Source organism: Anoplopoma fimbria, chromosome 10 (assembly GCF_027596085.1).
Source record: "Anoplopoma fimbria isolate UVic2021 breed Golden Eagle Sablefish chromosome 10, Afim_UVic_2022, whole genome shotgun sequence".
Taxonomy (NCBI): domain Eukaryota; kingdom Metazoa; phylum Chordata; class Actinopteri; order Perciformes; family Anoplopomatidae; genus Anoplopoma; species Anoplopoma fimbria.
The window spans coordinates 4249980-4277165 of NC_072458.1; the positions used below are offsets into that span (position 1 = coordinate 4249980).

Consider the following 27186-nt stretch of genomic DNA (forward strand, 5'->3'; position numbering starts at 1 on the left):
TTCATGTTTTTAGGAGTTTTTTCACAAGCCGGTACTCCGTTTCCTTGGTAACATACTATAAGATTATGCAATGGAAACGCGTTCATAGAGTTACTCCAGTAAATAGGACAAAACTTGAAGCTAACGTTGTGCTAGCAAAATTCAAAGTCAGTAACATTGCGTACTATTGAAGAACAGTAAATATAAGTTGCCAGTAGGTGAAACAACAACATTAGTGAACTATCCAGCCTCGTCATTGCCTCCAAATCAGTCTCAAGATTTTGGGATGTGAGATGACTGGTTATGTGGAACAAAGTATTTGTAAGTTCAGAGGGGCAGTGTAACTTACTACTAGCAGCTTGTGTGTTACAGTCGCCATCCTGTGGTGTTCAGAGGATGAGGCGCTGAAGGACTAACGTTACACTCAGTTGGATTTTTTTGTAGCCAGTGCTTTAATTAAGAACAGCGAATAGACTGTTTCACTGGAACTAATTAGTAATTGTCCGTTATCAATAATTAACGGACACCTTGCAGCCAGTCAGAATCGAGTATTCACCCTGACCATGGAATAAGTAACACATAATCTAAGCATAAACTAGTAGATTGAGGTTCAAATTTAAATGATTTTGTTCTGCATACTATTCCCAAAGGTTAGGATACCTATGTTTCCCATGGGTCAAGAACTTATTTGCCCTAATGTCAGTCTGAACTGTGATAGTGTGTCACCCACCGTGTGACATCCAGGGCTCTTTGAACTTTGGCCTGAACGGAGCCCAGCAGGTCAGCTCCCATCTTCTTCAGCAGCTGTGTGAGCAGGACGAACAACCAGTCCTGCAGATCTTCTCTATGGACCTGGATGAAATCTACCAGGGTCTCCAGGAACATACTGAACACCTAAACACACACACAGTTTGGGTCACACAGTGTCTCGGTCACTCAACAATTCACATGTTTCATGCACTCATGCATACATACAAGCAGTCCTGCATTTCCAGTGTCATTACAGGATACATGGAGGTTATGCTGAAGTATCATGTGAGAGTAGCATTAGTTTCCAATGTGACGTTAGTGGTTATTCACTCATTATTGCAGCAGCACACTTTGATTTCCAATCACCGATTAAACTTATACCACCCAAATTAATTATAATAATATTAGAAGACAACCACAGTGAGATGTTAACTACTTAACAAGAATAAACAAACACCATTCAGACTGTGTGTGGTCACCATCTCTACATGCCGGTGGATGATTTCAGCAGGAAAGTGTTGTTACAAGCAACCTTGCGTGAGGTAGGTTAGTGAGTGAGATTTTCATCCAAACACAATGTGTAAATACGGTAACACTGATTGGCCAAACTTACTCTCTACAGAGAGTTCCAGGGTGGGGTAGCATGGGGGAAGAAAGAGACACATCTGTTAGCATCCTGACAAAGAATACCTGAATGAACTCAGCGTCTGTGTGTACGCTTTAAATCTTCACTTTCAGTCCACACTTTCAATCCAACATTTGCAATATAGAAATAGAGTCAAATAAATAGGAGCAACAAAGTTTATTGTAATGTAAAGTGATGTTTTGTGCACACTAGAAAGGAAAACTGAGAGAGGCGTTGAAAAACAAGGGAGATGAGAAAGAAGAAGTGAGGGATGGTGTGGGATAGATAGATGGAGGCAGGAGAGGAATCCATGGTGAGATGCAGTACCTTGAAGGAGGCTGAGCTTATACCGGATTCTGCCGTGCCGTACACTCTGCCGGAATCTCGCTGAAATTCATCAAATCGTCAAACGTCAAACGAGGGGGTGGATGGGGAGAAGCTCACACACCTTACGACATGTGTGAGACAACGGGCACTCAAAAACGCCGGAAGAAAAGTGTCAATGTTAGAGAGGAACGAAACGCAGCTGGTTAGTCAGAGAGAGGAGCTGGCAGCCCAAATATGCGTATATATTTAAGTGCGTCTGAGCGTGTGCGCAGTCAGTGTCGTCGCTTTCAGTTTGCAGGGCGGGCGGGCTGGCAAAAGAGAGGGAATGCCAGTGAACACAGTGAGCGCAGCCACTGGATTGGCCGCAGTGACAGAGCAATCCCACGGGAAGGCGGAGAGGTGTGAGGTCACACGCAAACTCAGGCGTGGCATGCCGTTAGATAACAGTCCATCGCACACTCTGCATGCCTGTGATTATGTTTGAGTGAGAATATCCATGTGACTGTTTATCCCGTCTTTATCCTTAAACTTGTTTAAAAAACGAATTAACAACCGTGAGTGTTGAAATGTGTCCGTGTTTGTTAACAAATAGATCCTTGTGTTTGTTTCTGGCAGAATCCGGTACAGTGAAGGTTGGTGGGGATAAACAAAATATTTGGAACCAAAGTAAAATAAAAGTGGGTGATTGATGAATCTATTTTACATGATATGTTCAATGAGTGAGCGATGTGCGTCTTTTGGTGAGTACTTGCGCCGTTTGCATTCATACCTTACTGTGAGGGTCGGCAAACATCCTGGTGAAGATTTCACACAGCCTCTTCAACTCTACCCGACTGCAGATTAGAACACAGTTAAAAAACAGTTAGAATGAAATCAACAATCAAATTAATCTTTGAAGACGCATCTGCCTGTTCTGTGGCTGACCTGAGGGTGCGTTGGTTCTTCAGCAGCGCCTGTAGGCCCAGCAGCCCCTCCTTCCTCTCTGACCAGTTGGCGCTGGCACAACGGTTCAACACCTGGTAAAGAACCACAAAGACCTGTTGAGACTTCTATACAGGCACCAAGGAAGTAATGCTATTAATAAATACTGAGCCTGATACAGAAGTGTGATGGATTTCCAATTCTTGCAATACACTCATTGGAACCCAACTTATATGTTTATATCTCAATCACGGCCTCAAAACCTAAAGTCTGATCATTGCAGTATATTCATTCAGCAAATCCTTAAACTGCAAGGCTTTACATCTGATATTTTTCAAATGTAATAAACTTAACAGTACTTATATGTACAATATGTAGAGTAGAAGGCAAGACATACTGAGAAGAGGAAAAATCTGCCTGGATAAAAGACAAGATTTGCTAGAACGCTGTTAATGTATCTAGTTTAGGGGAGTGTCTTTTTTTATGCTTGTTGCTTGGCCTAATGACCAACCTCAGCTACGTCTTCCGTCTGTCTCATGTATGTGGGAATGGCTCCTCCGTTCCTGGAGCTGTAGGACCTCTCCGAACAGGCGCTGGATGCGTCGCTGTTGGCATCATCATCGGAGTACATGCCGTAGTTTTCATACCGTCGCCGTGCTGGCTTCTTCTGCGGGTGGAGGACAGAAATCCAAAGGAGATGAAATTAAGCTGAAAAGGGAGACAGACAGGTAATACAAGGCAGAAAACATGCACTCACACACCTGCTTTATAGAGCACAAACACAGCTAAACACACACACAACACACACTCAACACACAGGTAAGAGGCAGGAGCTGACCTTGGACCGTATGTCTCCCAACAGCTGACAGCGTTAAACAGAGGTAGAATCAGGGTTTAGTTAACACACACACACACACATACACATACAAGGAGGTGTGAGCTGCACATGATGACAGCTTACTGGAATGTGCTTTATTATGTGAGATATTATGTATTTTGATGTATATGCAGTACGTGTTTTCCTACCAGAGCATCTGCAAGAGCCTCTTCTACGTCTGAGCCTGTGTTGAGGACCCTCATGGCACTGACTGAAGAGGAAAGACGATTGGACTGACTGATGCCCAAACCCGATCCTGCAGACAATCAGACGGAAAGAAAGAGTGGAAGGAAGGACAGAGGGAAAGGGAGAAAAAAAAAATTAAACTTGAGACCAAAAATGCTAACTCTTCTCTCACTCGTCCACTGATGATCCGGCATTCTCCTCATCATCCACTCTCAACCCACACACACTACATTTCCCATGAGCCAACCCTATAAGTTGATGTGATGACTTGTTAGGCGACATTGCAGGTGCTGCTGGGGGAGAACGTATGATTGACAGAAAACACTGAGGAACACGTTGGCCTTGCAGGAAAGGGGCAAAGCTAAATAAAGAAAACAAATGGGAAAACTGTCAGAATGGTTGTTAACTGGGAACTTAACGGGCGGAAACATGCATTTCCACTGGAAGGTTCGACATCCTGGAGCAGAATTACAAAAAATTAAAAACACAGAGGTTGATGGACAAGAAAAGAAACAAATACAAATGAGAATCCAAAGGAGAAGATGCTTGGCACTGAAGAGAACAAAAAAAACCAAAAAAAAACGGGTGAGCGAACACAAATTAAGGCGACGTGGGTGGGTGAGGTACGGAGGAATAGATGTACTCAGCCTTCACCTGCAGCACCAAAAACATCAGGTGTGTGGAGAGCTCCGGTGGAGCGAGAGTAGTTCCGCGTTGCTGCAACCATTAAAACACACATACAGAGTTTAACACTCGCACACACACATACACACACACACACACACACACACACACACACACACACACACACACAAAGGACATACACACACGATCCTAACACTGATCGAACAAGTTGTGAAAGTAGAAAGAAAGGCTGAAAAACATGCATGTGATTGTTTTTTTTGTTTTTAATCACCCTGAACTTTTTATACTGTTGATTTAGTTTAAATCAGACACTGAATTTAAAAACGTTTCTCTGTTTTGAGCTAACTGAGTTTAATTGTCATCCCTCCTGGGTTATCTGTCCACGACTTCTACTCACCGAGGGGTGTGAAGGAGCGAACGGGGCTCGTGTCGCGGCTGCTCTCCCTGCTGGCCTCTCTGCTGCAGCCCTGACTCATACTGGGCCGAGGGATACGACTGCCCCGAGCTAACGTCCCCCGGGTTACAACACGGCAGCGCAGCAGAGGGAAGGATGAGAGGGGGAAAGAGGGAGAGTAAGGGCAGCGGAGGGAAGAAAAGTGGTAGTGAACAAACAGGACAAGGGTAAGGGACATAAAGAAGACAACAAAAAGACAAAGAAGAGAGACAAACATGAGCAGTGACAAAGGAGAGAGAGAGGGGACGGTACATGGATGAAGACATGAATAAGACAGAACAGGCAAAAGAGACCAACTGAGAGAAACAAGAGAATACGAGCACAGGTCGCCGGTCTCCCAGGGCGCATCTCACCAGGTTTAAGTCACTTCATATTTGGGATTTTTGTTGAAAGGTCTCATCGTTTCAGAGCGTCTATGATAATGTCCACAAATACAGAAAGCACCCATATAAAGTTCTCCGAAAGGTGACTTTGTTAAATTAATTTTGCCAAACTAAAAGTCACGTATTATATTTGGGTCAATATTATAGTTCCCTCGTTTATTATCAGTAATATTGCTAAAACTCAAACTTTCAGGGGCCAGAACCAGTGAAGTTTTGGCACATTTTCTTAAAAATAAATTATTCAAAAGGTTAATTGATTATCAAAATGGTTGCACATTCAATTTAGGTTGATTTACTAATTGTTTCAGCTCTAGCTGCGATGCACCCAGAAGAAGCACAGGACGGCTGCACTCACATTTAAATGAACAAACAAAGTCTGATAATCACGTGCACTCGGGCCATCACCCTGCAGATTCCTCACAAACACACAGAACAGAAAAGGAAGTGATTTGAGATGAATTAAGCGATCGAGGGATGTGGGAGGGGATGATCTGCTTTCATCATCCAGTAATATCGCAATCAACTTCACCGTTCATTGCTCTGCTTATCAGCTTCAGCATCCACCCAGCCAATCAGGGTTAATCACAGCCTGCCGGGGGGTTACAAAGCCCTGATGCAGCTTCACTGATCCTGCTAGAAGGCTCGTTTATCAGCCACTGGCAACAGGTTAGTAGAGACAGGGAGGATCTGCTGATCTTGGACACCCATCACCATAACAGCGCAGCCATAAAGTCAGAGACAGGTTATAGATTTTGGCTCTATGAGGCCTTATGGAGGGATTGGGATTGTGAAATTGGTAGTGATGGATGGAGATAAAGAATGAGGGATGATTTTAAAATGATGATGAGAATAGATGGATTGAGGTTAAGAGATGGACAGTGGGATGGTCTGGTCGAAGTCGGAGCCTTACCTCCTCTGCTCGCTCCGTTGTAGATGGAACTAATGCTGGAAGGAGCTACACGACAGAAGCACCCGGGACAGGAAAGAAAAGAGGACAGGGAGCGGGAGGGGAGAAAAGTTCAGATCCAAGGGAACGTGGATGATTGTGTGTGCCGCTGAGTTTTTATAACCAAACCATCACATAACATTGGAGCTGTTGTGAAAAACTGATGCATAAACGAAGAAATATAAAATGAAACAGTAATATTTTACTTACCAACTGACAGGCGGGTGGGGGAGGAGTCTCTGGAGCAGCCCTGGCTACGGGGGATACGGCTGCGTCTGTTCTTGTCCCCACTGGACCCGGCCAGCACTCGGTGGGCCCCTGAGCTCATGGTGCTCAGGGCCGTACTCGTCAGCACACGACCCGGGGAGCCACTCCGACTGCCAGCTTCAGAGAGAGAGAGAGAGAGAGAGAGAGAGAGAGAGAGAGGACAAAACATAAAGACAGATAGAAATAAAGTCAGAGCTTTGTTCAAGCAACAAGAGGAATGTAAAAGGGAGAGCTGCAGAGAGACGTAACCTGTTCCCCTCTAATGTGAGGAGCTTACGATACAAATGATGGATAGTTTTGTGTACATACAACTGACAAAGACAGTTGCTACTACTCTTAACTTAGTGGCACTAGTTTCCAAACAATGTTTTGCAAATAACATTCACTAAAATATTACATAAAAATTACACAGAACTTAATGGCAAACTTTACTTCCATACTTTGATGTTGGAAAGAGGATTAATGGGGCACGGAGAGTCGAAAACTAAACTAAGAAGGAAGTACATTTTACAAGTGTTGGCACCTGTTTGTACATCTGTCATATATATATTTATATATATACATTACGACAAAACAAATACATTTAACAATAACATTTTAATGATAAAAGTGACATTTTGAGAATATGTTGATGATTTACAGACCGCTCTTTTGTCTTTTTGAAGAAAATTGAATACATAACACTTGATAACAGAGTTCTCAATTTCTCCTCCCCCATGTCATCCCGTCTCCAACTGCAAAGCCCACAGTGTGTCTAAATCTACAATGACTCACATTACTATCAACATGAAGAATAAACAGTTGAGGAGAAGCTGCTCTGCAGTGCTGATTGTGAAATGTGTGAACAGACTTTTGTGGAACGAGCTTCAGGGCGCCACACATGAAGCTGGACCTCAACTGATTTCAACATGAATGAAAATGAGCACGCAGACCAGACTCTCTCGCTCTCTCAGTGACACACATACACTCAACTGAAGTCACAAACACACACACACACACACACACACACACTCAACACATGAAAAGTTTGTTTCTATGTACTAGTACCTACTGACACAGAGCTACTTTTTTTTTTACATTTGCTACTTAGAGAATGTTTCTTCTTTATCACCACTTGTGACTGAGCAGATATACAGTAGTCAAATCTCCCTTTTATTCTTCCCTCATCTCCTTATATTTACAGATACACAATGTTAACTAGGATTCCATAAATGCCAAAATGCTAAAATAGAAACTGCAAAATGTTTAGAATTATTTGTTTTGGATCAAAAAACGAATATTTTGGGAACTGAATTCCAGTTAGGTGAGATGTTTGTCCTTTTTTCATGCATAAAAAAAAAGTCCTCTCAATCTTTAGACTACATTCAGGCACACATAAGAGTGCAGAAACCCGAGGCTCCCAAAGCAGTGTGTTTAGCATGATCATAGAACAGCCATGTTAACAGTCTGTGACTACTAATCCCAGCATGCCAGAGTGGGAGGAGCTTTAAGTGACCTTTCTGGTTGCATGTGAAGGAGGGGGAAGTCAGGGCAACAGAGGAAAAGCAGTAAAGATAAAAAGAGCAGAAAAAAGAAGTAGTGTTGTGATCTTACCACCAACAGGGGTAGCAGACTGAGATCCTGAGCCATTAAGCCCATTGGTTGAGAGGAGGGGGGAAAGCAGAGGCGAGGGGGGAAGGAACAGCAGATTAAACCAGATGAATTATGGGTGTTAGGGCAAAAAGAAGCGTCATGGGAGTCAGAACACAAAGTACGATGAGAGCGGATCCTGGTGTTCCACATCAAGAATGAAGGCACAGCTGAAGCTCTCCATTTATATTAAAGTGGCCCTATTATGCTTTTCCACTTTTTAGTGTGTTATATATTTTTTTACAAGTAAAAGGTCCGTAGAGCGTAAAACCTGAAGTCCACGCCTAAAAGGAGTTACCCTCCCCCTCAGAAGCTCCTGAGCTGCCTGAAACGGCTCGATTGAAATCTGTCCTTCACTTCTGTAACATTATGAGGTCACAATGTTACAGAAGTGACGTAAAACTCCTTCCAGCTAGTTTGGCCCTCAAACAACATATCAGAGAGACGGAGCAGGAGCTCCGGAGGAAGTGTTTTTTTGAAATGTGAAACGTTGACCAATCACAACAGAGCGGACGAGCTGACCAGTCAGAGCAGACTTTGCTTTCTGGAGGGAGGAGCAAGCACTACAACAGAGCGTTTCAGAGAGAGGGTGAGAAGAGGTGCTGCAGGACAGCCAGGATGAGAAAAACAAGGCGGATTATGAGCATTAACGCATGTAAACATGTTGTAACTGTAACTTGAGATGAAAATATGCACCCGGAAAATAGCATAATAGGGCCTGTTTAAGAGAAAACAAGTATTGAGAGACGTGTTGCTAAAACAAACACACACACTGAACCAGCTGCAGATGAAAAGCCCGGGAAAAGCAGTGCATGTTGGGACAGCTTGCGAATGTATCAAGCAAAACCTGTGCACAATGAGGAAAAGAAAATGCCTCAAAGTAAAGATGCTCAAATAATGTCCATACACTCGATCACACACGTAGAAATTCTCTGTTCAGCTGCAGTTTGATCTGTTTCGGTGATAACCGTTTCACATCAAAATTAGCAAGGATATGCAGGTTTTTTAAAAACACAGGAAACGCCGCAAAACAGGGTTAGTAAACAGTACAAACTGTAACTTATTTTATTTATCTTATTTATTCAGTCTCTTTTTCAAATTCTTAACCCAGAGTTGGTGATTGTTGGAACAGTGGGAAGACTAACAAAGACGTTTTTTCAGAGTTTTATTTTGTTTCTGTCGAGTATGAATGAAGTGTGTTTTATGAATCAGTGAGGTTAAATTATTGTTTCTGTAAAAGGAGTTTCTTGGCTTTGAGGAGCCCATATAACTGCTGTTTCTTTTCACAACTAACTCTGTGAATCAAGTGTTTCTTTTTGGAAAACCAGATGTTTGGTGCTTATTGGAAAAGTGGAAAGACTAATCAAGATGGTTTTGATGAGTTTTTTTATTTGGTTTCTGTGGAGTCTGAAGTGTGTTTTGACTGCAGTCTGGTGGCTTTGAGGAGAGCATATTAATTGTGCTTTGTATATTTTAATACCATATAATGCTTGTCCAAGTCTCTGTTGATTTTAGTTATTATATATTTACTTTAACACGCATGACATAGCAATTGCAGCGGAGAAGGGGCAGAAACTAGTGTGTCCACCCAGGTGTCATGTTGCCATAACTACCGCATGGTGATGGAGCCGATAATTACCGGTGGCATGAACACTGCCTAACCTTTCTGTCTTTTGTTCTGAGATTTGGTCTGTAAATTTCCAGATATATTTGGGGCAGTGGGCTGTGGTCCAATCACTGTCCACTTCTAAACTACAAGCCAGCACCAAAGCCATCATGCTTTAAGCTGCAAGTATTCTTGGAAAGCAGGTGCACACACATCTTTCTTATGTGTTGCAACAGTAGCTATCTCAGTGGCTTGTGTTCCTTCATGGCTGTTGAAGTATTTTTAATAACCTACATGACAGCCAGAGCAGCGGAATAAACTGTCCACCACACCATCCTCAGTGATGAGACACAGCATGCATAGAAAAACACACATTAAAACACATACTAACTCCTCTTTACACAAAACACCTTGATCAGAATGAGAGCGATAGCATGTGGGCCACCATTCCCACTGGGGTACACAGATAGACACACACACTCTGACACACAAACAGAATACCTGGTGTGCAATCGGATTCGTCGGAACCTGAAGGCACAGAAACATTTACAAAGAGCTTATCGTCACCGTGAAGGCAACATATAATAGAAACTCTACAACAAGAGCGTAAGAAACTACAGACACACACACCAAGAAGCTCACACACACACCATTTCTGTTGCTGTGTTTGTGTTTATGTGATGTGGTAAGTGGACTTGATACCCAGAACGTTCCAGTCACAGCTGGGTTTAAGTCATGCTGTGTATCAGTTGAAGGGGTACGTACGTTGGGACTGGGAAACCATCTTGGTGCGGCTGCGTCCTCGTGAGTCCACCTGGCTCGACACGCTGCTGGCAGTGGACAAGGGCTGCTTAGTACGGACACGGCCTGTATTATGTGGAGGGAAAAATACTGTAAAAAAAAAAACAGCCAAAAAACACACACACTCTGCTACACTTCTCACACATCTAGTCACATCTAGTTTGCAGCTGAATGAAGCCAAGAACCTAAGAAGCACTACAACTGAAGAAAAGCCACTAATGTTGGAAGCTGCTGAACGAACGTCGGCTCCTAATCTAAACACACAGACACACAGACACACACACACACACCAGGGATGCTTCAGTGGATTATTATTTTAATAAACTAATTTCATAGCATAATGGTCAACTCTATCTAAGAAAGTTTCAGGGCTGATTTCAAACAGTGAGTGACAATTTGAGCCATTTTCAGCCCATGAAATGTAAAATTTTATAAATTTGGTAATAAAAGTATTAATAAAATATTAACACCAGCGTCGTTCCTTTTATCACAGTACAGTCATATCATTTAATATACAGCTTGAAAAATATGTTAAAATGTGCAGTACCTAGATAAGTATTGATTGATTTGATGCAGATATCAACCAACTTATTGCAACACTTTGGTGGGTCACTGTGAGCTCTTAATGCAGCAGTTCAAAAATATAATTCACTTGAGCCACTGCAGAGCATCGTCTGATCCACTTAAAGCTGCAATTTCTGTTATTATTCTATCATAATACCATCAATGTTGGATGTGTGATGACAAAATTCACTATTAAGAAACATTTTATTGGTAATTTACATTGGTGCTGTTTTAAATTGACGTTGCCACTACAAGAATTTGAATATATTGATTCCAGGTGATTCCTCTTTAGATGTCAACAAACTTGAACTAAATTTTGTCCACTTTCCCAACTAGAACTTCCCTAAAACACACACACACACACACACACACACACACACACACACACACACACACACACACACACACACACACACACACACACACACACACACACACACACACACACACACACACACACACACACACACACACACACACACACACATCCAACCTAACCACCATCTTACCATTGTCTGACCTGGTCCCTACAGACAGACAAAGAAGGAGCAGGTTGTAAAAAGTACACTTCACCTGCAACTTTTCATACTGTTCATACTGTATATATCTTAGTGTATTCATATCGGCCCTTTACATTCTAAGTATGTAATATATATTTAATATATGTAGTACTATTCATCCTGTATATACTGTGCACATTACTCTGCAATTCTGAACTTCTGGTTAGATGCTAAACTTAATTTTGTTGTCTCAGTATCTGTACTCTGTGAAATGTAAATAAAGTTGAATCTAATCTGAGTATAATAGCACTACGCCTGCACATCCTAAGTATCCTAATAAAGCCTCAATAACTGAATGCTGCTGTTTAATACAAGCGTTGATGGTTAGACCTTTTCTGTATTCAACAAAAGTTTAAACTGTAGCAAAGCAGAAGATGATCTTAGATGTGTAATTAATTTGATTTATGATGCAATGAGTAGGAAGGTGATACAAATGAGGGTTGAATGTACGTTTGACAGCAGGGGGCGCTGTGGCCACATACTGCAACAAAAGAACCTGATGTGATTTGTTGGACTGGAATGAAGTGAGGAAAGGGAAAAGAAAAGAAAGAAAAAAAGAAAAAGCATGAGAAGGCTGTTGCTGGTGAAGCAGAGTGAGATGATCTTACCATCCGTTTTATCAGAGGCATCATCTTTAGTGGCAGAGAGAGAGAGAGAAAGAGGGTGGAAGAAAGAAAAGGGAAGAAACAAATGGAAACAAAAAAGAAAGGATTGATACGAATGATTATTAAAAGTAAGAGACACAAAAGGAAAAGGGAGTCCATAAAGGGGAAAATGAAGATCAAAACAGAAATGGTCAGTAACACGAAACACAAAATAATGGAAAGTATACAGAACGTAATACACAAAAGAGAGAAGAGGGACAAGAGAAGAGAGGAGCACAGTCTGTATTAGTTACAGAGCATCTGTTAAAAAGGGAGCAGATGCAGTGGTCAATATCAACCGAGAGAATCAACAGGGGATGATATTCATCAACGGAGACATGCACACGGACAAAATATTCATATCAAAACATGTACAGGACACATCAACAGGCAATGAGGAGGCAGCAGGAGAGGGGAGTACAGGAGTGGAGAGGAGTAGAGGCCAGTCCAAGCACTGGAGTGTGTGAGTGTGTAGATCCATCCTTCTGTAGACGTGGCTAGCTTTTTATAGAGGATCCTTTTTACTTTGACCTGTCAGAAGCTTTAGGAGCTCTACCTCTGAGCTGATTTGAGACGACTCATCAGATTCATCCTGCTGATCACATGCTGACCGATGTCTGCACTGTCTGATTCTGATTACTCGTCTAACTTGACTGACAGGACCCTTACCCAGTGAGGAGTAGGAGCCAGGGGGCAGGCGCCCTGCTCCCCTGGTCTGTCCAACGTTCCGGTGCTTAGCGACTGCTGCTGCGTTTACATCCACGTCGCTACGGGAACGCTGCAGGGATGCCGACGACACCCCACCCTTTGAACCCGCAGGGACTGATAGGACAGGAGGAGGAGGAGGAGGAGGAGGAGGAGGAGGAGGGGAGGAGGATGGGAGGTGATGAGGGTATAGATACATCACAAACACATGCAGGCAACACACTACCCAATACTGATACCATACAGAAGTACACAAACAGCCAGACACATATACGCATATGTGTGTGCGTACATGTGTGTAGTAACATAAAAAACAAAATAACAGGATGTGGCTGTACGGACACAGGCAGATGTGAATGAGAATGATGGGAAATGGCTCTGTGGGAGCTGATGTTTGTCACAGTGTGTGTGTGTGTGTGTGTGTGTGTGTGTGTGTGTGTGTGTGTTGTGTGTGTGTGTGTGTGTTTCCACAGGAGCCGGTGAGAATGAGATCATGTGTTTGAGAGAGACTGCACGTGTGTTTGCTGCCGATGTGTGTGTGTCTGAGTTTGTTTGACTCACCTCGCCCCGGAGCTGCTGACCATTTAGAAGTCAGAGGCCGACTGACGGAGGAGAGAGAAAAGGAGGTCAGTCCACAACAAACCACACACATAATCACAACACTAATTAATGCTGGGTCACAAATGAAATCATTTTCGATTTCATTTTTTCCTCAGTTGCAAGCAGCTGAAACGTTTTTTTAATCACGTAGAGTCCCATTACATTGCTTTGACCTCAAAACGCTTAGTCCATCATCTTCAAATGTAAACAGATACAAACTCAAGAGTAATAGACGACAGTAAGAGTGCAAAATGAAACTAGGGTGATTCAGAGAATGTGACCTAATTCAACCAACAGTATTGACCTTTTTTTTATTTTTACATTAAAAAAATTGATCTGCACATCACTAGTTTGACAATATTTTGGATGTTAATGGAGTCCCAAACAGAGGTCAGTTGTTGAAGTTGTCCTCTGTGCCCTGAAGCCAGAATTTGTTCCACACAAAATCAATTATTCTAATCAATAATCTAGTTATCTAATTCCATTTATTTTTCCTTTAACATATGACTTGTATTCTAATATAAATACAAACTGAAGATAGAATACATCATTATAAATATGTTTACTTTTAGTCAGCACTGTAATGCTGTTTATTCTATAAAGGCTCAGACAGACTTCTAAATATAAACGTCCACATTGAACACTGTTCACATACAGCAGATACATAATATATGTTTCCGCAGGAAAACCTGTCTTTTTTACTTTGCTTTAAATTCAGCTTGATTTGGTTTTAAGTTTGCCAGTGAAATAAAATGCAGAGGAGGCAAAACAACGACAAATGCAAAATGCTGTTGCTAGACTGAAAATCCCCTGAACAGCCGCCTCGGTTTCATTTCTTCGCTTGACTTCCGCAAAGCTTTAAAATTGGGGGATAAGGTTACTGCCGATTTTGTCTTCAATCAGAATTAGCTTGCTGCATGATGACTGCAAGAGAGAAGTTGACAATATGAGAGATTGGAGGAGAAAAGTAAAAGTAAATTGAGGATATTTGATCCATGTGCAGCAGTAGGTCCACACATGTGGTCTTAGAAAAAATGACATCAATTTTAATTTGTCAAGACTTAAAAAGGTAGCCTTAAGGTGAACCTAGATGTATAAAGTGGGCTGTGGAGGACGTATTATAGCGGAGCATTGATTACTTGAGGCTCTCTTGAGAGGAGGACGAGGAGCGGTCACTCTGGGGAAGAGAGGCCACGCTGCCGGAGCTCTTCAGGCAGGACTGAAGGGTCCTCTGGTACGATGGCTCCAAGGAGTTGTAGAGAGCGTCGGTCTCCACTGGAAAGTGGTTCCTCAGACCCCAGTAGGCCCTGAGAGAGGCAGCAGGTGAAGAGGGAAACAGAGACGGAGGAGGACAGAGAAAGAGGGGAGGAGAGATGATAGAGACAAATGGAAAAGATAAAGAGAGAGAAATAAGATGGGTGAGGTAGAAAGATGATGATGGAGGAGGAAAAACAGAGGAATCAACGATTAAGAAAGGAAAAGGAAGGTGGAGAGATATTTAACACTACTTGTCTTTCATGTAATTCAATTTCAAGATATGCCTATGCCGGTCTTACTTGCGAGCCTCCACTCTGGCCTCTGAGTCTGCATCTCGAATTCCCTTCTTGATGCTCTCAACCAAAACTGCCGTGTGCCTGCAATGGAGAGCCACAGTTGTACAACAAAAAAGGTGCATAAAGTTTGAACAAGTAGAAAAGCAGGTTAAAAAACGCGGTAAGAACTCACCTCTCCAGAGAGTGGGTTTGCCATTCCTGTAGCAGAAGGTCTAGGAAATCATAACAGCGCCTGGAGATGACAGATTTTTTTATCATTCTCATTCCCAAAACACACATTACTTAACAGCACTATTAAGATTTTTTTATGACCTTAAAGCTGTTATTCGTCTGAGACCTGGCCTTTTATCACTGTAGCATCAACATCAGCGCCTTTTATTAATCTCACCTTCTAACAGCCACAGACTTGCATGTGCAGTTGCTGGTGATCAGGGGGATGAGCCTGGGGACGTGGGTGTGCTGCAGAGAGGAGAGAGGAAGCAGAGCGTGAAAGATGCAAAAGGGGAGAATAATCCAATAACCAGACAACAGCAGAAAAAATTGACCAGAAAGAATTTATACGTTTGTTTTGCAAAACTCACCCGTATGATGATGCGAATAGCCAACATACCGGAGGTGGCCATGACTTTGGCACAGTTGGGGATGAGGTTGAACAAGACGGGAACAATAGCTTCCGCACCATGGTCAAACTTATTACCCAGCACTGATGAAAGATAGCTACAAGAAAACACAACAAACAGACGTTATTAACACGACTGTCAGACCTGTGGTAAACGTCATCGGAACGGTCGAGTCCAATGTCCTTAATCAGCGCTGTGTACAAGTATAAACTTCATGGTGCCCTAAAAAAATTCCACCAACGGAGCAAAAAAAGTAGTTGCAATGGAATGAGGATTTATTTTTGCTCACATACCCACAATGCAGTGAGTTCCATTTGACAGACAGTGATGACACAAAATAACAATGATCATTAAGTGTCAACTTGCTGTTCCCTATAAATTAAACGACTGAGTGTCTGTTATATAGGGAGCAGTGAATAACCCAGCCCCGGATTGTACAGGTTCTCATGATTTTGTTTCCTTTCACTGCACATCAGGCCAACAGCTGTATCTCTCATCAACACTCACGCCACAGTGATGCAGGCCTCTCGGACGACTTGTGAGCGCAGGTCTTTAGCGGACAGTTTGAAGGCTCCATCCAGGAGCCGTAGATGCTGGTAGAAACAGTCGTAATTTGTCGCGCCCGCCACCAGCAGTGAGCGGACCTTCTTCATCTGTTACCATAAGCAAAAACAACAAAAAGAGACATCAGCGTCAAACAAGGTAATTTAATTAATATAAGTGAAAAAAGTATGTCGTTAAAGGTGAAAATACTGACAGCGTTGGCTCTCTGGTCCCAGTCGTGTTTGTCATCAGAGCAGATTTCACGGATCTTATTCAGGTTGTCTTCAAGATCCCTCGCTGAGTAAATCTGCAGCGAGACACAGAAGGAAAACAGGAGAGAAAGGAAGGAGAAGAGCAAATATGAGAAGGACGGATACAAGTCTCAGACAGTCTGACCTTGATGGCCCGTCTAGTTTGGTTATCAGATGGGATGAATGTGTATTTATGCTGCTGTGTGTCGTGTACCTGGACAGAGGGGACGTCTGTGAAGGCTTTAATAAAGTCCTCTTCATCAACTCCTCCGGCACTTTCCTTGGATACTAGAAAAATCAGAACAAAGCCAAATAAATAAATATGTGTGTGTATGTGTGTGCATTTATATCACAGCATTCAGATTTATGCTCTGGTTGGTTTTGTGAATCTGGTTTAACTCACAAAAACATAAGCACACTTCCAATAACACCCACGCACACCCCCACACATTTAAGTCAGCAGGAGCAGCCCCCGTTTCTAATTGACTTCCTGGTATTAATGGGCACGTCAGTCATATTTCTCTGGGGGCTAGATGCTCTGTGGACCAAACCTCCTACAGCTCCTTACTTAGGAAGCAGAGAGGGGAGTGAAAGACGAGACAAAGGAAGCACAAAAAAAGAAAAGAAAAAAGGAGGAGCTATATTAAGTGACACACGTTAAAGAGACGACATTCACAGGAGAAGAAGAGGCTGAAGGGAAGAAGGGTGGAAACAAGGCAGAGAAATATATCCTTTCCTCCTTTTCCCCGGGGTTGGTTCAAATATCAGGCTGTTGCACAAAGACGTGTTCTGTAAAACTCTACATGTACATGACCCTTAGGGAGCTGGGGAACATCGATGTTATCTGCAGACAATATCCTCTGTTATTCTCAGGGAGTAACGTGGTTGCAGCCTCGTCATTACAACTCAACTAACAGCACTCCATCACCATTTTCATTTATTTTTATTGCCAGCTTTATGAAATGGAAATCTGCATGGCATGGTATCAAGGGTGAGCAGTTATGGCTGCAATAATCATAATATTGTTGAAGCATGATGCTTTCACAATTGTGGAACTAACTTTGTTATGAGAAACAAGTATTTAAACACAACAAGCATTTAGGCTGATTCAATTGTATTCCAATCTAAAATTTTAACCGCAGTATTTTCTACTTTTATAAACAGATTTGTGAGATCATAATGTATATTTACGACCATTAACCCGCAGTGTGAAAACAATGAGTACTGCTGTGACTGAAGACTGCTGACATAAAGCAACCACCCTGTTCATGGAGAGAAGTCATGCCCTGCTGCTTCATCCTATTAGATATGGCTTTAGATTTAATTTTTTTTTCAAGCTCTAGACTTTTATTTCTACCAGTTGTTGCCAAATTGAAATATCTGTCTTCTGTCTGAGCTTTGCTGTCAGTAGTTGCCAGTGTGTGTGGGCGTACTGTCATCTAAATGCAAACCTCTCTGCTCCGCCATCATGGAAACTAGTCTGACATACAGAAAAAGCTAGACAAAATCATTCCTAAAAATCAAAAAACAATATGACAGAATTGTTTACAGTTGCACCCTTAAAAAAATGGAATATCAAAAATCTTCAGCAAAGTTCCTTTAGAAGCCTTTAGACCTGTTGTTCAGTGTAAGCAGAAAATACCCAGCATGCCCTTGAATTCAGCCTCCAACAGCAGCACCACGATCAATAAGATTGTAATGATCCAAGTGACAAAAGATCAGTCTTGTGTTTCCAACCAACAGAGCAACGTACCAGGATTCAGACAGACTGCTTGCTTGTAAAACACCTTTGTGTGTGTGTGTTTGTGTGTGTGTGTTTGTGTGTGTGCGCGTGTGTATTAGTGACATGCTGACACAGATGCATCAGCAGGCAGCAGGAAATTGACTGCATGGCTGTGGGAACATAGCCTTCTTCCAATAGAGAGAGAGACACGGCAAGAATCAATACATGTAAAGACGGAGCAAACATAACAGTTCAGCCATCTACAGAAGGAAAAGGACTCGAGAGTGTATCAGATATCTGAGGAGACACAGAGGGACTGACACTGTGGACAGCGATGTCTTCTAACAGCCCCAATAGTCTGTCCCCATTCGGTGACCATCAGTAATACCCTGTCAGAGGACCTTTATACAGAAGGCTACACTTGAATGTGTCTGAGGACTGTAAAAGGTGAGCAGGCCAGCTTTTGGGTTAAATTACTTCACCTAAATTGTTACAAATGCATTTAGGTCAAAAGGCAGAGCCGCCATGGAACAGACACCTGGGTTGAGGGTTGGTTTACTTTACACTTAAGTAAATAAAAAAACTAAGAACATGGTTTCAAACTGCAAACTATGTGTTCATTTCAAATCATTTTACAAGAAGATTTAAGAGAATACAAGTAATTTAAAATATTTAGGAATTCATTGAACACACAATGTGATTCAAATGTCCTGCCTGAAATAATAAGACTGTCAGACACAAACTCATAGTGGCACCAAGCTAGTAGACCGCTCAGACTTTGTTTAGGTTTTAGAGAACATATTACAACAATGACTGATATAATTGTTTTTTATTATAGGACCACATTTGTAATTTGACTTTTTGAATTCCAGCTTGGAAGTTTGCTATCAGTCGTTTGAGTTCCTGTCTGGTCAAAAGAAAACATTTCCTGTCATTTCCTCATAAAAGCAGGATACTTGTAAATTCTTAATGAAGCTTTACGGCCTTGGACTTTCTGTCAGTCTAAAAGCTCTTATAAGACAATTGTGACATATGAACATGTGATGCACACTGGCAAACTGGTTATGGTGACTTCCACATAAATAAAAGTAAGGCTTGCCATTTGTAATGATACTAATAATTTTCATTTGCTCGTAGCCATCAGGATCCACAAGTCTGCTCGTCATGAATGAATTATATAAACCCCACTCTCTCACGGTCTCTTTTCCAAAACAGAGCCTGTATTCATTGTTTGTGTGTAAACGTAGAGGAAGTTAAATACCAAGCTTGCCGCCGGTGGCGCTGGGCCGGCGTGCAGCAGAGGACTCCGCAGGCTTCTTGGGAACTTTTGGGACCTTGAAGGCAGCCTGGGCTGAGGAAGAACGATTCCCATCCACACTGTCATCATCTTCAAAACTACGATCTGGAAGGAGAGGAAGAAGACAAGCGTGTTACCATCCACCCTGCAGGCAAGGAAGAATATGGTTCAAACTTTTTGCAAAGTCCAAGCCAACATTGTTATTGAGTCAAGTCAAGTAAACAGAGGAAGGATTGTTACTGATCATCATCATCAAGCAGATCATAACTAGTCAAAACAATCAGGAGGATTTTATTGATTCAGTACATGCATGAGAGTCTCTTCAGAAAAAAAAAAAGAATCATAACTGAATAAGTCTTCTACAAATAGACTGACATCTACTCTCATAATAAGTATGTTAAAATCTAGTTTCAAAAATATTGAATAAAAACTATTATTTATTATTATTCAAACCCTCGGGTCCTTCTGAAAAATTTCAAAGCACCTTGGACTTTATTTCCCCTTTCATGTTGAGCATAAAAACCTTGTGGTCACTTGAAGACACTGAATGCTAGAAAGAAAAGTAAGGACGAGAGGCAAAGAACAGAGGGGGATGCTGTCTACAGAGAGCTTAGTCAGGACTCTAAATCAACTAAATCAATAATTACAAACCTATGCGGTTAGAAGAGAAAGGAAAACCGACACAGATATATACGATCACTCTTAAGAGCCCAGAAACACAGACAATGATCAAAATGTCCACCTAAGCAACCGGTGACTTGCAGAACTCTCTGCAGCCCAAAAAACATAAATCTGCATGCTATCAGAGAATAAGCTAGCTATGAAAGCTAGCATTGAAATTTGACAAATTTGACAAGCTTGCAACAACAGTGCAGCATTTTGAATGTTCATCTACCAGCAAAACACTTGAGAAAGACGATATGAGAGGACGCACATACACACACACAAAACTGTGGAGATGAAACTGTTGGCATAGGAATGCAATCGCTCTCCGGTCGCTCTGACAACCAGCCGTTTATGAAATGCGCCAAAGCCACCACCCTACACCTTGAATCATACATCAAACCTACACACACAAGCAGGCGACATTGCAAGATCAATTGACAGGCGTGTGTGTGTGTGTGTGTGTGTGTGTGTGTGTGTGTGTGTGTGTGCATACAAGCTACATGTTCACAGTGATTGCAGAGCCTTTTTGCAAAGCTCAGTTAATGTTAAGCAGACATGTAAAGAAGCAGACACACACATCCTTTGCCGTGAAACAATTGTTACCACTGACACACACACCAAACACACCAAACACACCCAAGGCCATCACAGCACTCACAGTCACAGATCCGCTGGCAGATAAGTCTCCTCATGCTTCTGGGAGGGCGTGGTTTTGGGGTCCGTACCAAAAGACACATACACACACCTCACACAAAAACACACTTCATGTTTAGGCTAAAGATGCATAAACACACACACACACCTCACACCGCTGTCCAAAAAAACCCACACCCATACAAGTGCCGGCATTTTCTTTCTCACTCACTATATTACATCCCTCCCTCTCTCTCTCCCAGCATCTCTCCTCCTTCCTTCAGCAGCCTCACAGCCAATCAGACAAGAGATGACATCATAGTGTTGCAGCCAGTGCGGAGGCAGAACTATGATTGTGTGCAATGGGAGTGAAAGGGACACACACACACACACACACGCACGCACGCACGCACACACACACACACCAAGGCACACAGACACCCCAGGAATATTAACAGGGCTTCTCGGTGTCCCTGCCAGACCAGCTAACCTAAACTCGTTACCGTTGACAACACACTCTCTCTCCAGCCTTTTACACCCGCTCTTTCTCGCTCACACACAAGCACAGTTATCAACCACCGCTTAACACACTTGTTATGTTGCTAAATTTATCTGAGACTAGATTCATTCGCTTTCTCCCTCTTCACATACACAATAGAACAAAGGATGATGGAGCAATGATCAAAGGAGGTCGTGTGGGGAGGGTGAGACCACACCCCTCCATCTGAGGCCTTGACCCTCTCACTCTCACACAGACACACACACATTCAAATACAGCACAGTCTGAGTGTGTGAGGAGAGTGACATTATGTGGTTGTTTTGAGCCTGTAGTCCCCAACACTGGATTAAAATGAAATAACTACTGTGAGGCTCAAGTGCCAACTTCCAGCTTTAATTCGAAGGTGTTGCATCCACATCAGATGAGCAGATAAACCACAGAGCATTAATTACAAATAAACTATAACAATATAAATCCTTTAGAGTCAAGTCTTCAACCTAAAGACATCAGCAGACATTTGATATTTTTCCTTGTGAAACTCTGTCAGGCCTGTTTTGCAGCCATCTTCACTTCAGGCTTGATTTGGGGATTTCTTTTTCATTTAGTCTGGTGCAGATAAAGTAAAATACATGCTCAGTTGGAATAAAGTCAGGTGACTGACTAGTCCCGCTGCATTGTCGTTAAATATAGGTGCTACAAATGAATATTGTCACTATGTCTAGTGAACTGTTATATAACCATTGTGGATGTAGACTAACCCAATTATTTGTATTGGCTTTAAGCAATCTCATACTTGTTGTTTAATTCTAATTCAAATGTGATGGAATACAGAGTTAAAATTAATTAATAAATACTGTGTGACTATTTTATACTGTATATACTATACACACACCACATTCAATCACACGTCCTTGATCCCGTTATGTAAAGGCACATTTGAAAAATGTTTGGTCCTCCAAGCAGATCAAATGAGTGATGTATAGCACATCATCATGCAAACCTGGCTTCTAAATAACTGCTATGGCTCAGCATCAGGGTCAAAGTTCAAGGGTCGATAGGACTACAAGAACCTATTTTGCATAATAGGCACCATTATGAGGCAGGTTCTTACATACCAAAATAATGCTGAAGACTACCGAGTACTGTGATGTGTACAGGTACATTTGAGTACAAAGATGCTCATAGAACTGAATGAATTCACAGTACCAGATACCAGTTTAGGGAATTAAATTGCTTTCTAACAAAACCCATGGGTCCATTAGCGTCCATTGTCGCGGTGTTAGCATTGATGAGCATCACTGTTTGCAGGATTTGCATCTCCTCCTTTTGTCTGTTGTCAGAACCCAGGGGAGTAAATGCCACAGGGTGAAGGGCAGAGCAAAGACACTGGGGAGAGAGAGAGAGAGAGAGAGAGAGAGAGAGAGAGAGAGAGAGAGAAGGAGGGAGGGGGAGCCACAGAGATAACAGACTGCACACATGATGTTGCCATGGCGACCTGCTCAGACCAGCTTCTCAAATGAATACAGCAGCAAACAGGCAAAATATAAATGTAAAGTAAGCTCACTTGCCAAATATATTGCCTCACATATCCAATATAGTTAGATGAACAGTTGGACGACTTTGTGTTAGTTAATATAATTAGGATTCTGGTTTATTGGGGAGGAAATTATCTTCCAGCACCATTAGTGTCTCCAAGGATACCCCACGTTGCCAAATAATATGTCACAACATGCAAACAACAAGTCTACATACACATGCAGAAAAAGATACACAGCCACACACATACAGTGAGATAATTCTCTATCTTCTACCAGGCAGCGTTGCCATGGAAACTATGGGTCGAGATTCCCTCCTCTCTCCATTTCAGAAGAAGAGTCAAAAAGAGGAACGAAACAAGAAGAGAAGCCGACTGGCTTTAATATCTGTTTTATTTATATATATATAAATATATAAATATAATGTAATATCTATCAGATCTGTATCATCCACCCAGTATGCCGATCCATAATTTCAGTTCTTCTCAGCCAAAAACAACAAATGTAATCTAAATGCAGGGAGATATAGAGGAAATGAAACAAATGTGTTGTTGTTCTGTTTCTCGGTCCTTCTCTAAAGAGAAACGGATGGAAGGAAGGAGGAAGACTATCAGAAACATACAATTAAATAACAGATCTGTAAATGCAAACGCACAAAAATAATATTCTGTTGTTACCACATGGTGGCAGCATCGGTTCTGTTCTAAACAAATTATTTCTATGGTTCCAGCATTAAATAAAACCAAACTCAAAACACAGATGGACACAACATCCCACTGCATTATAAACAAGAATGAGAGTGTTAGTGTGTCCCAAAAATGAAATAGTTACCTCACATTACACACACTCATTTGTGACATTACTGTATTTTAGGGGGCTATAAATGAGATCGGGAGCATTTCTGTTGCCTCCTCATGGCTCTCAAAACCAGCCAGCGGCTCGCAGCTAACGGTGCCAATAGTGCAAACGAGGGTGCTGACAGAGCTTGCTGTGTTAACCATACAGGGAGCAGCAGGGTCGATGTAGTAAGTCTTTGATGCTCTGAGTCCTGAATATAAATATATAACTGACTTATGTACTCATAAAGAATTTCAAAAACTGATTGACTACACTGAAATCAAGGAAAAGCCAAGAAAGTACCACCACTTAAAATACTGCATACCAAAAACTGTTGAACTTGAATACGGACCACATACAAATCTGTACTTTTGCTTGCGTAATAACGACAGTGGTGATAATCATTTAGAAGCAGCTTCTGTTTACCTCTTGAACCACAGGTAGAAGCCTTGGACTGAGGCATCACTACATGTGTTGATATGTTGGTTGAAGTTCACAAGGTGACGTGCAAAACTAAATTTGACCACTTGAGCCAAAAGTCCACACAGCGCTTCAGTTAGTATAAACCTTATTATTATTATTAGATTGCAAAGCTTGCTTAACCTCAGTAACAGAAAGAAGGTGAAGATTTTTGGGGGAGTTTAGTTGTTTTTAAAACATCGAGGCATCTCATCAGCTGGAGCGTTGTAGTAGAAATTATCAAACTACAGCTGAAAATCTCAACATGGGACTAAGAGCATAAGAGTATCTTCTGAGGAATTAGATTAACTACACAGAGAGCCTGTGTTTGTGCTGATCCGCTGTAATCTGCAGGGGAACTGGCAATGTCACATATTCCCACTAAGAACCATGTGACAGTGTGCAGAGTCCCATGCATGAGATGACACACAGAGAGATGAGAATGACAACAAGTGAATCAGGAGTAGCACTGCAAGAACTGGGACAAAAGCTGTTAAAATGATCATGAGTGCAACAGCTCCAAAGTAAACTAGAGGAGGAATGTGTGTCAACAGAAAAAATATTAAAAATATGAAACCCACCTAATATAGTCATATAGTCATTGACCCGGGTCAAATGGGTCAATCACTGTAAGCAGGTGATTATTATTACCGTTTTTTTCCCCCACTATTGCTCAGATTACTATTTAATGGACATTTCTGTGTATTTATTACATGAATATTAAGGAATGAAATAGACTGCTGTATTTAATAGACATCACAGCTGTTTCATACAAAGCTTCAGCTGTTCAAGGACGGCTTCAACCTTTGTCGGTGCACATTCGTATTTTCTGTCTCCATCACTAGCAACCGTGATTGTGTGCCGATGTTTGAGTAGACTACACAAAGTCGCCCGAGTGACACCAAGTTTTGCTGCCGCATCTTGTTGTCTTGTTTTTGGCTTCAAGGTGACTGCGTTTTTTATTGAAAAAAAATTCCTTGTTTTGTCTCAGGTAGCCAGCCGACAGCAGAGTTACTGCGAGGCAAAGTTTCAAGGGAGAAAAGTCAAACAAACCCAAAATGAACACTGAAAATGAACTACATGAGTACTTTTAGCACGTTATTTTAAACTGCATTTGTATAGGAATGACTCAGTCCCAAGCTTTTTGATCCATAGAAGCCATTTATCACTGTAACCGGGATCACTATTAGCTGTTTCCACTGCATTACGATATCTATTTATCTGTATAGTGAATATTTGTGGAGAAATTGTGTGAAATTTCTGCGTCAAAGGCTACAATTTCAAATATCTTATACAACAACATACACACAATTAAAAAATGAAATGTTGCATAAATATAAAGGCTGTAATCTTATAGGATAAATGTGTTTTCCTTTTCTAAAAAATGGCACAGGAAGTTTTGCATTGATAGGATGATCAGTTGTTTGACTTTCAGCAACCCAGTTGTTACTGGGACAGTAAATGACAGAGAAAAGGGGGGAGGAAAACGGGAGAAAGAGAGACACACTTTAAGTTCTGGCCCCGATTTTCTAAGAGGAGACAGACTGCTCAATTTCCAGCCAAGCTCAGATCAAAATGAGCTTCTTAAATGAAAACACACACACACACACACACACACACACACAATTACACACACAGGTATAATTTGAGCCCCAATTTCAAGTCGGGAAGAGGGATAAACCATAATATTCAGAGGAAAGCTTTGCCATGGCAACCAGCCTAGCCTGGAAACGGGGTCACGGTTTCCTTTGCAGAGCCGGAGACGCAGTGAAGCAGAATGAGCATGTCTGCGATAGAGAGAGAGTGTGTGTGTGTGTGTGTGTGTGTGTGTGTGTGTGTGTGTGTGTGTGTGTGTGTGTGTGTGTGTGTGTGTGTGTGTGTGCGTCAGTCCTTGTCAACACTGAGCTATGCGAGCAATGAAAGCTGCTACTGATGGTCAGTTTGCAAGGCACCAAATATATCTGGGCTTGTAAGTGAGGAGGTGTGTGTGTGTGTGTGTGTGTGTGTGTGTGTGTGTGTGTGTGTGTGTGTGTGTGTGTGTGTGTGTACACACAAACACCGTAAACAAGCGTCATTCCTCAATATAAACATAACTACATACATACAAGTTGTTAGTATATTAAGTTGTCAATTTGAATAAGGTAACTGATCAATGTTAACCAGTTCTATTTTGGTTCGGTTTTCTGTCTCAGGTCAGTTATTTCTTCATGTCTTGTGCTCACTTAAACTCTTGTGTTTCAATGTTGAAATTGTACTCTATGTCAGTCCGAAAGATTTGCGCAATGTGGCATCTCAGAGTAAAAGAAGGTACATTTTTTGCTATGCTCTGTTATTATTGGAAACCATAAAATACATAGTTCAGAAAGATACAACTAGAATTACCGCCTCGCGTTCATGAGGTATTGGACGGACTGACAACCTAAAAACATACTGTCTCCAGCCCAAAAACCCAACCATGCTCAGAGACTGAGTGGGCTATTTATATATAAAACATTCAAGCTTGTCCCGTCCATGGGTAACGTCAGCAGATGAGAATAAATGGTTACTTATAAGGATAAACTTTTTACTTGGTGCATGCCTAATTTATTTGAAATTTTGTATTTTTAATATACATTAAACATCATGATGATTTTTCTGTTGTGTTAACTGAACATATTTCTTCTTTTGACATATATAAGTGTTTTGTAAATTGTCTTAATGACACAAAAATGAAAACTAACATAGTAACTATTATTAGAAGGCAAGTGCAAAAGTTATCATTTGGTCTGTGCAACTGTACTGTCATACTAAAGGACATTAAGCGGCACAATGTGTAAGTCTTGGAGGAGTTGTTTTTAAAAACAGCCAGAAAAGAGACACAAAATTCAGACATGGTCATAATGTTTCATCTAAATTTAACACCCATCAAAACAAAAGCCTTGTTCTGCTGTCAGGGAGATATTTTGGTCTAATGTGGGAAACCCATTCTTCAAGGCTATAGAGAGCTATAATGAATCTTATCTTAATCCCAATCGTCTGTCCACTGACAGTGAGAAACAGGAAGGCTGCCAACACAGAACCACACACACTTCCCATAATATTACCGCAACAGAAATAGTTTA

At 41.7% G+C, this 27186-nt stretch overlaps 1 protein-coding gene across 1 annotated transcript in view; it reads right to left on the bottom strand.

Moving 5' to 3' along the window:
* clasp2 (cytoplasmic linker associated protein 2) overlaps positions 1-27186 on the bottom strand; it is a 59109-nt gene that overhangs the window by 10591 nt on the left and 21332 nt on the right. Inside the window, exons 8-31 of the mRNA XM_054605897.1 lie at positions 19421-19561; positions 16651-16724; positions 16400-16492; positions 16150-16295; positions 15604-15739; positions 15411-15481; positions 15195-15254; positions 15026-15103; positions 14609-14776; positions 13431-13471; positions 12834-12986; positions 11470-11487; positions 10361-10462; positions 6304-6477; positions 6058-6102; positions 4708-4815; positions 4320-4382; positions 3629-3735; positions 3114-3269; positions 2606-2697; positions 2451-2514; positions 1682-1741; positions 1343-1345; positions 710-873 (exon numbers count right to left, since the gene is read on the bottom strand). Of these exons, the coding sequence (XP_054461872.1) occupies positions 710-873; positions 1343-1345; positions 1682-1741; positions 2451-2514; positions 2606-2697; positions 3114-3269; positions 3629-3735; positions 4320-4382; positions 4708-4815; positions 6058-6102; positions 6304-6477; positions 10361-10462; positions 11470-11487; positions 12834-12986; positions 13431-13471; positions 14609-14776; positions 15026-15103; positions 15195-15254; positions 15411-15481; positions 15604-15739; positions 16150-16295; positions 16400-16492; positions 16651-16724; positions 19421-19561 (2317 nt within the window). The remainder of the gene's footprint in view (positions 1-709; positions 874-1342; positions 1346-1681; positions 1742-2450; positions 2515-2605; positions 2698-3113; positions 3270-3628; positions 3736-4319; positions 4383-4707; positions 4816-6057; positions 6103-6303; positions 6478-10360; positions 10463-11469; positions 11488-12833; positions 12987-13430; positions 13472-14608; positions 14777-15025; positions 15104-15194; positions 15255-15410; positions 15482-15603; positions 15740-16149; positions 16296-16399; positions 16493-16650; positions 16725-19420; positions 19562-27186) is intronic.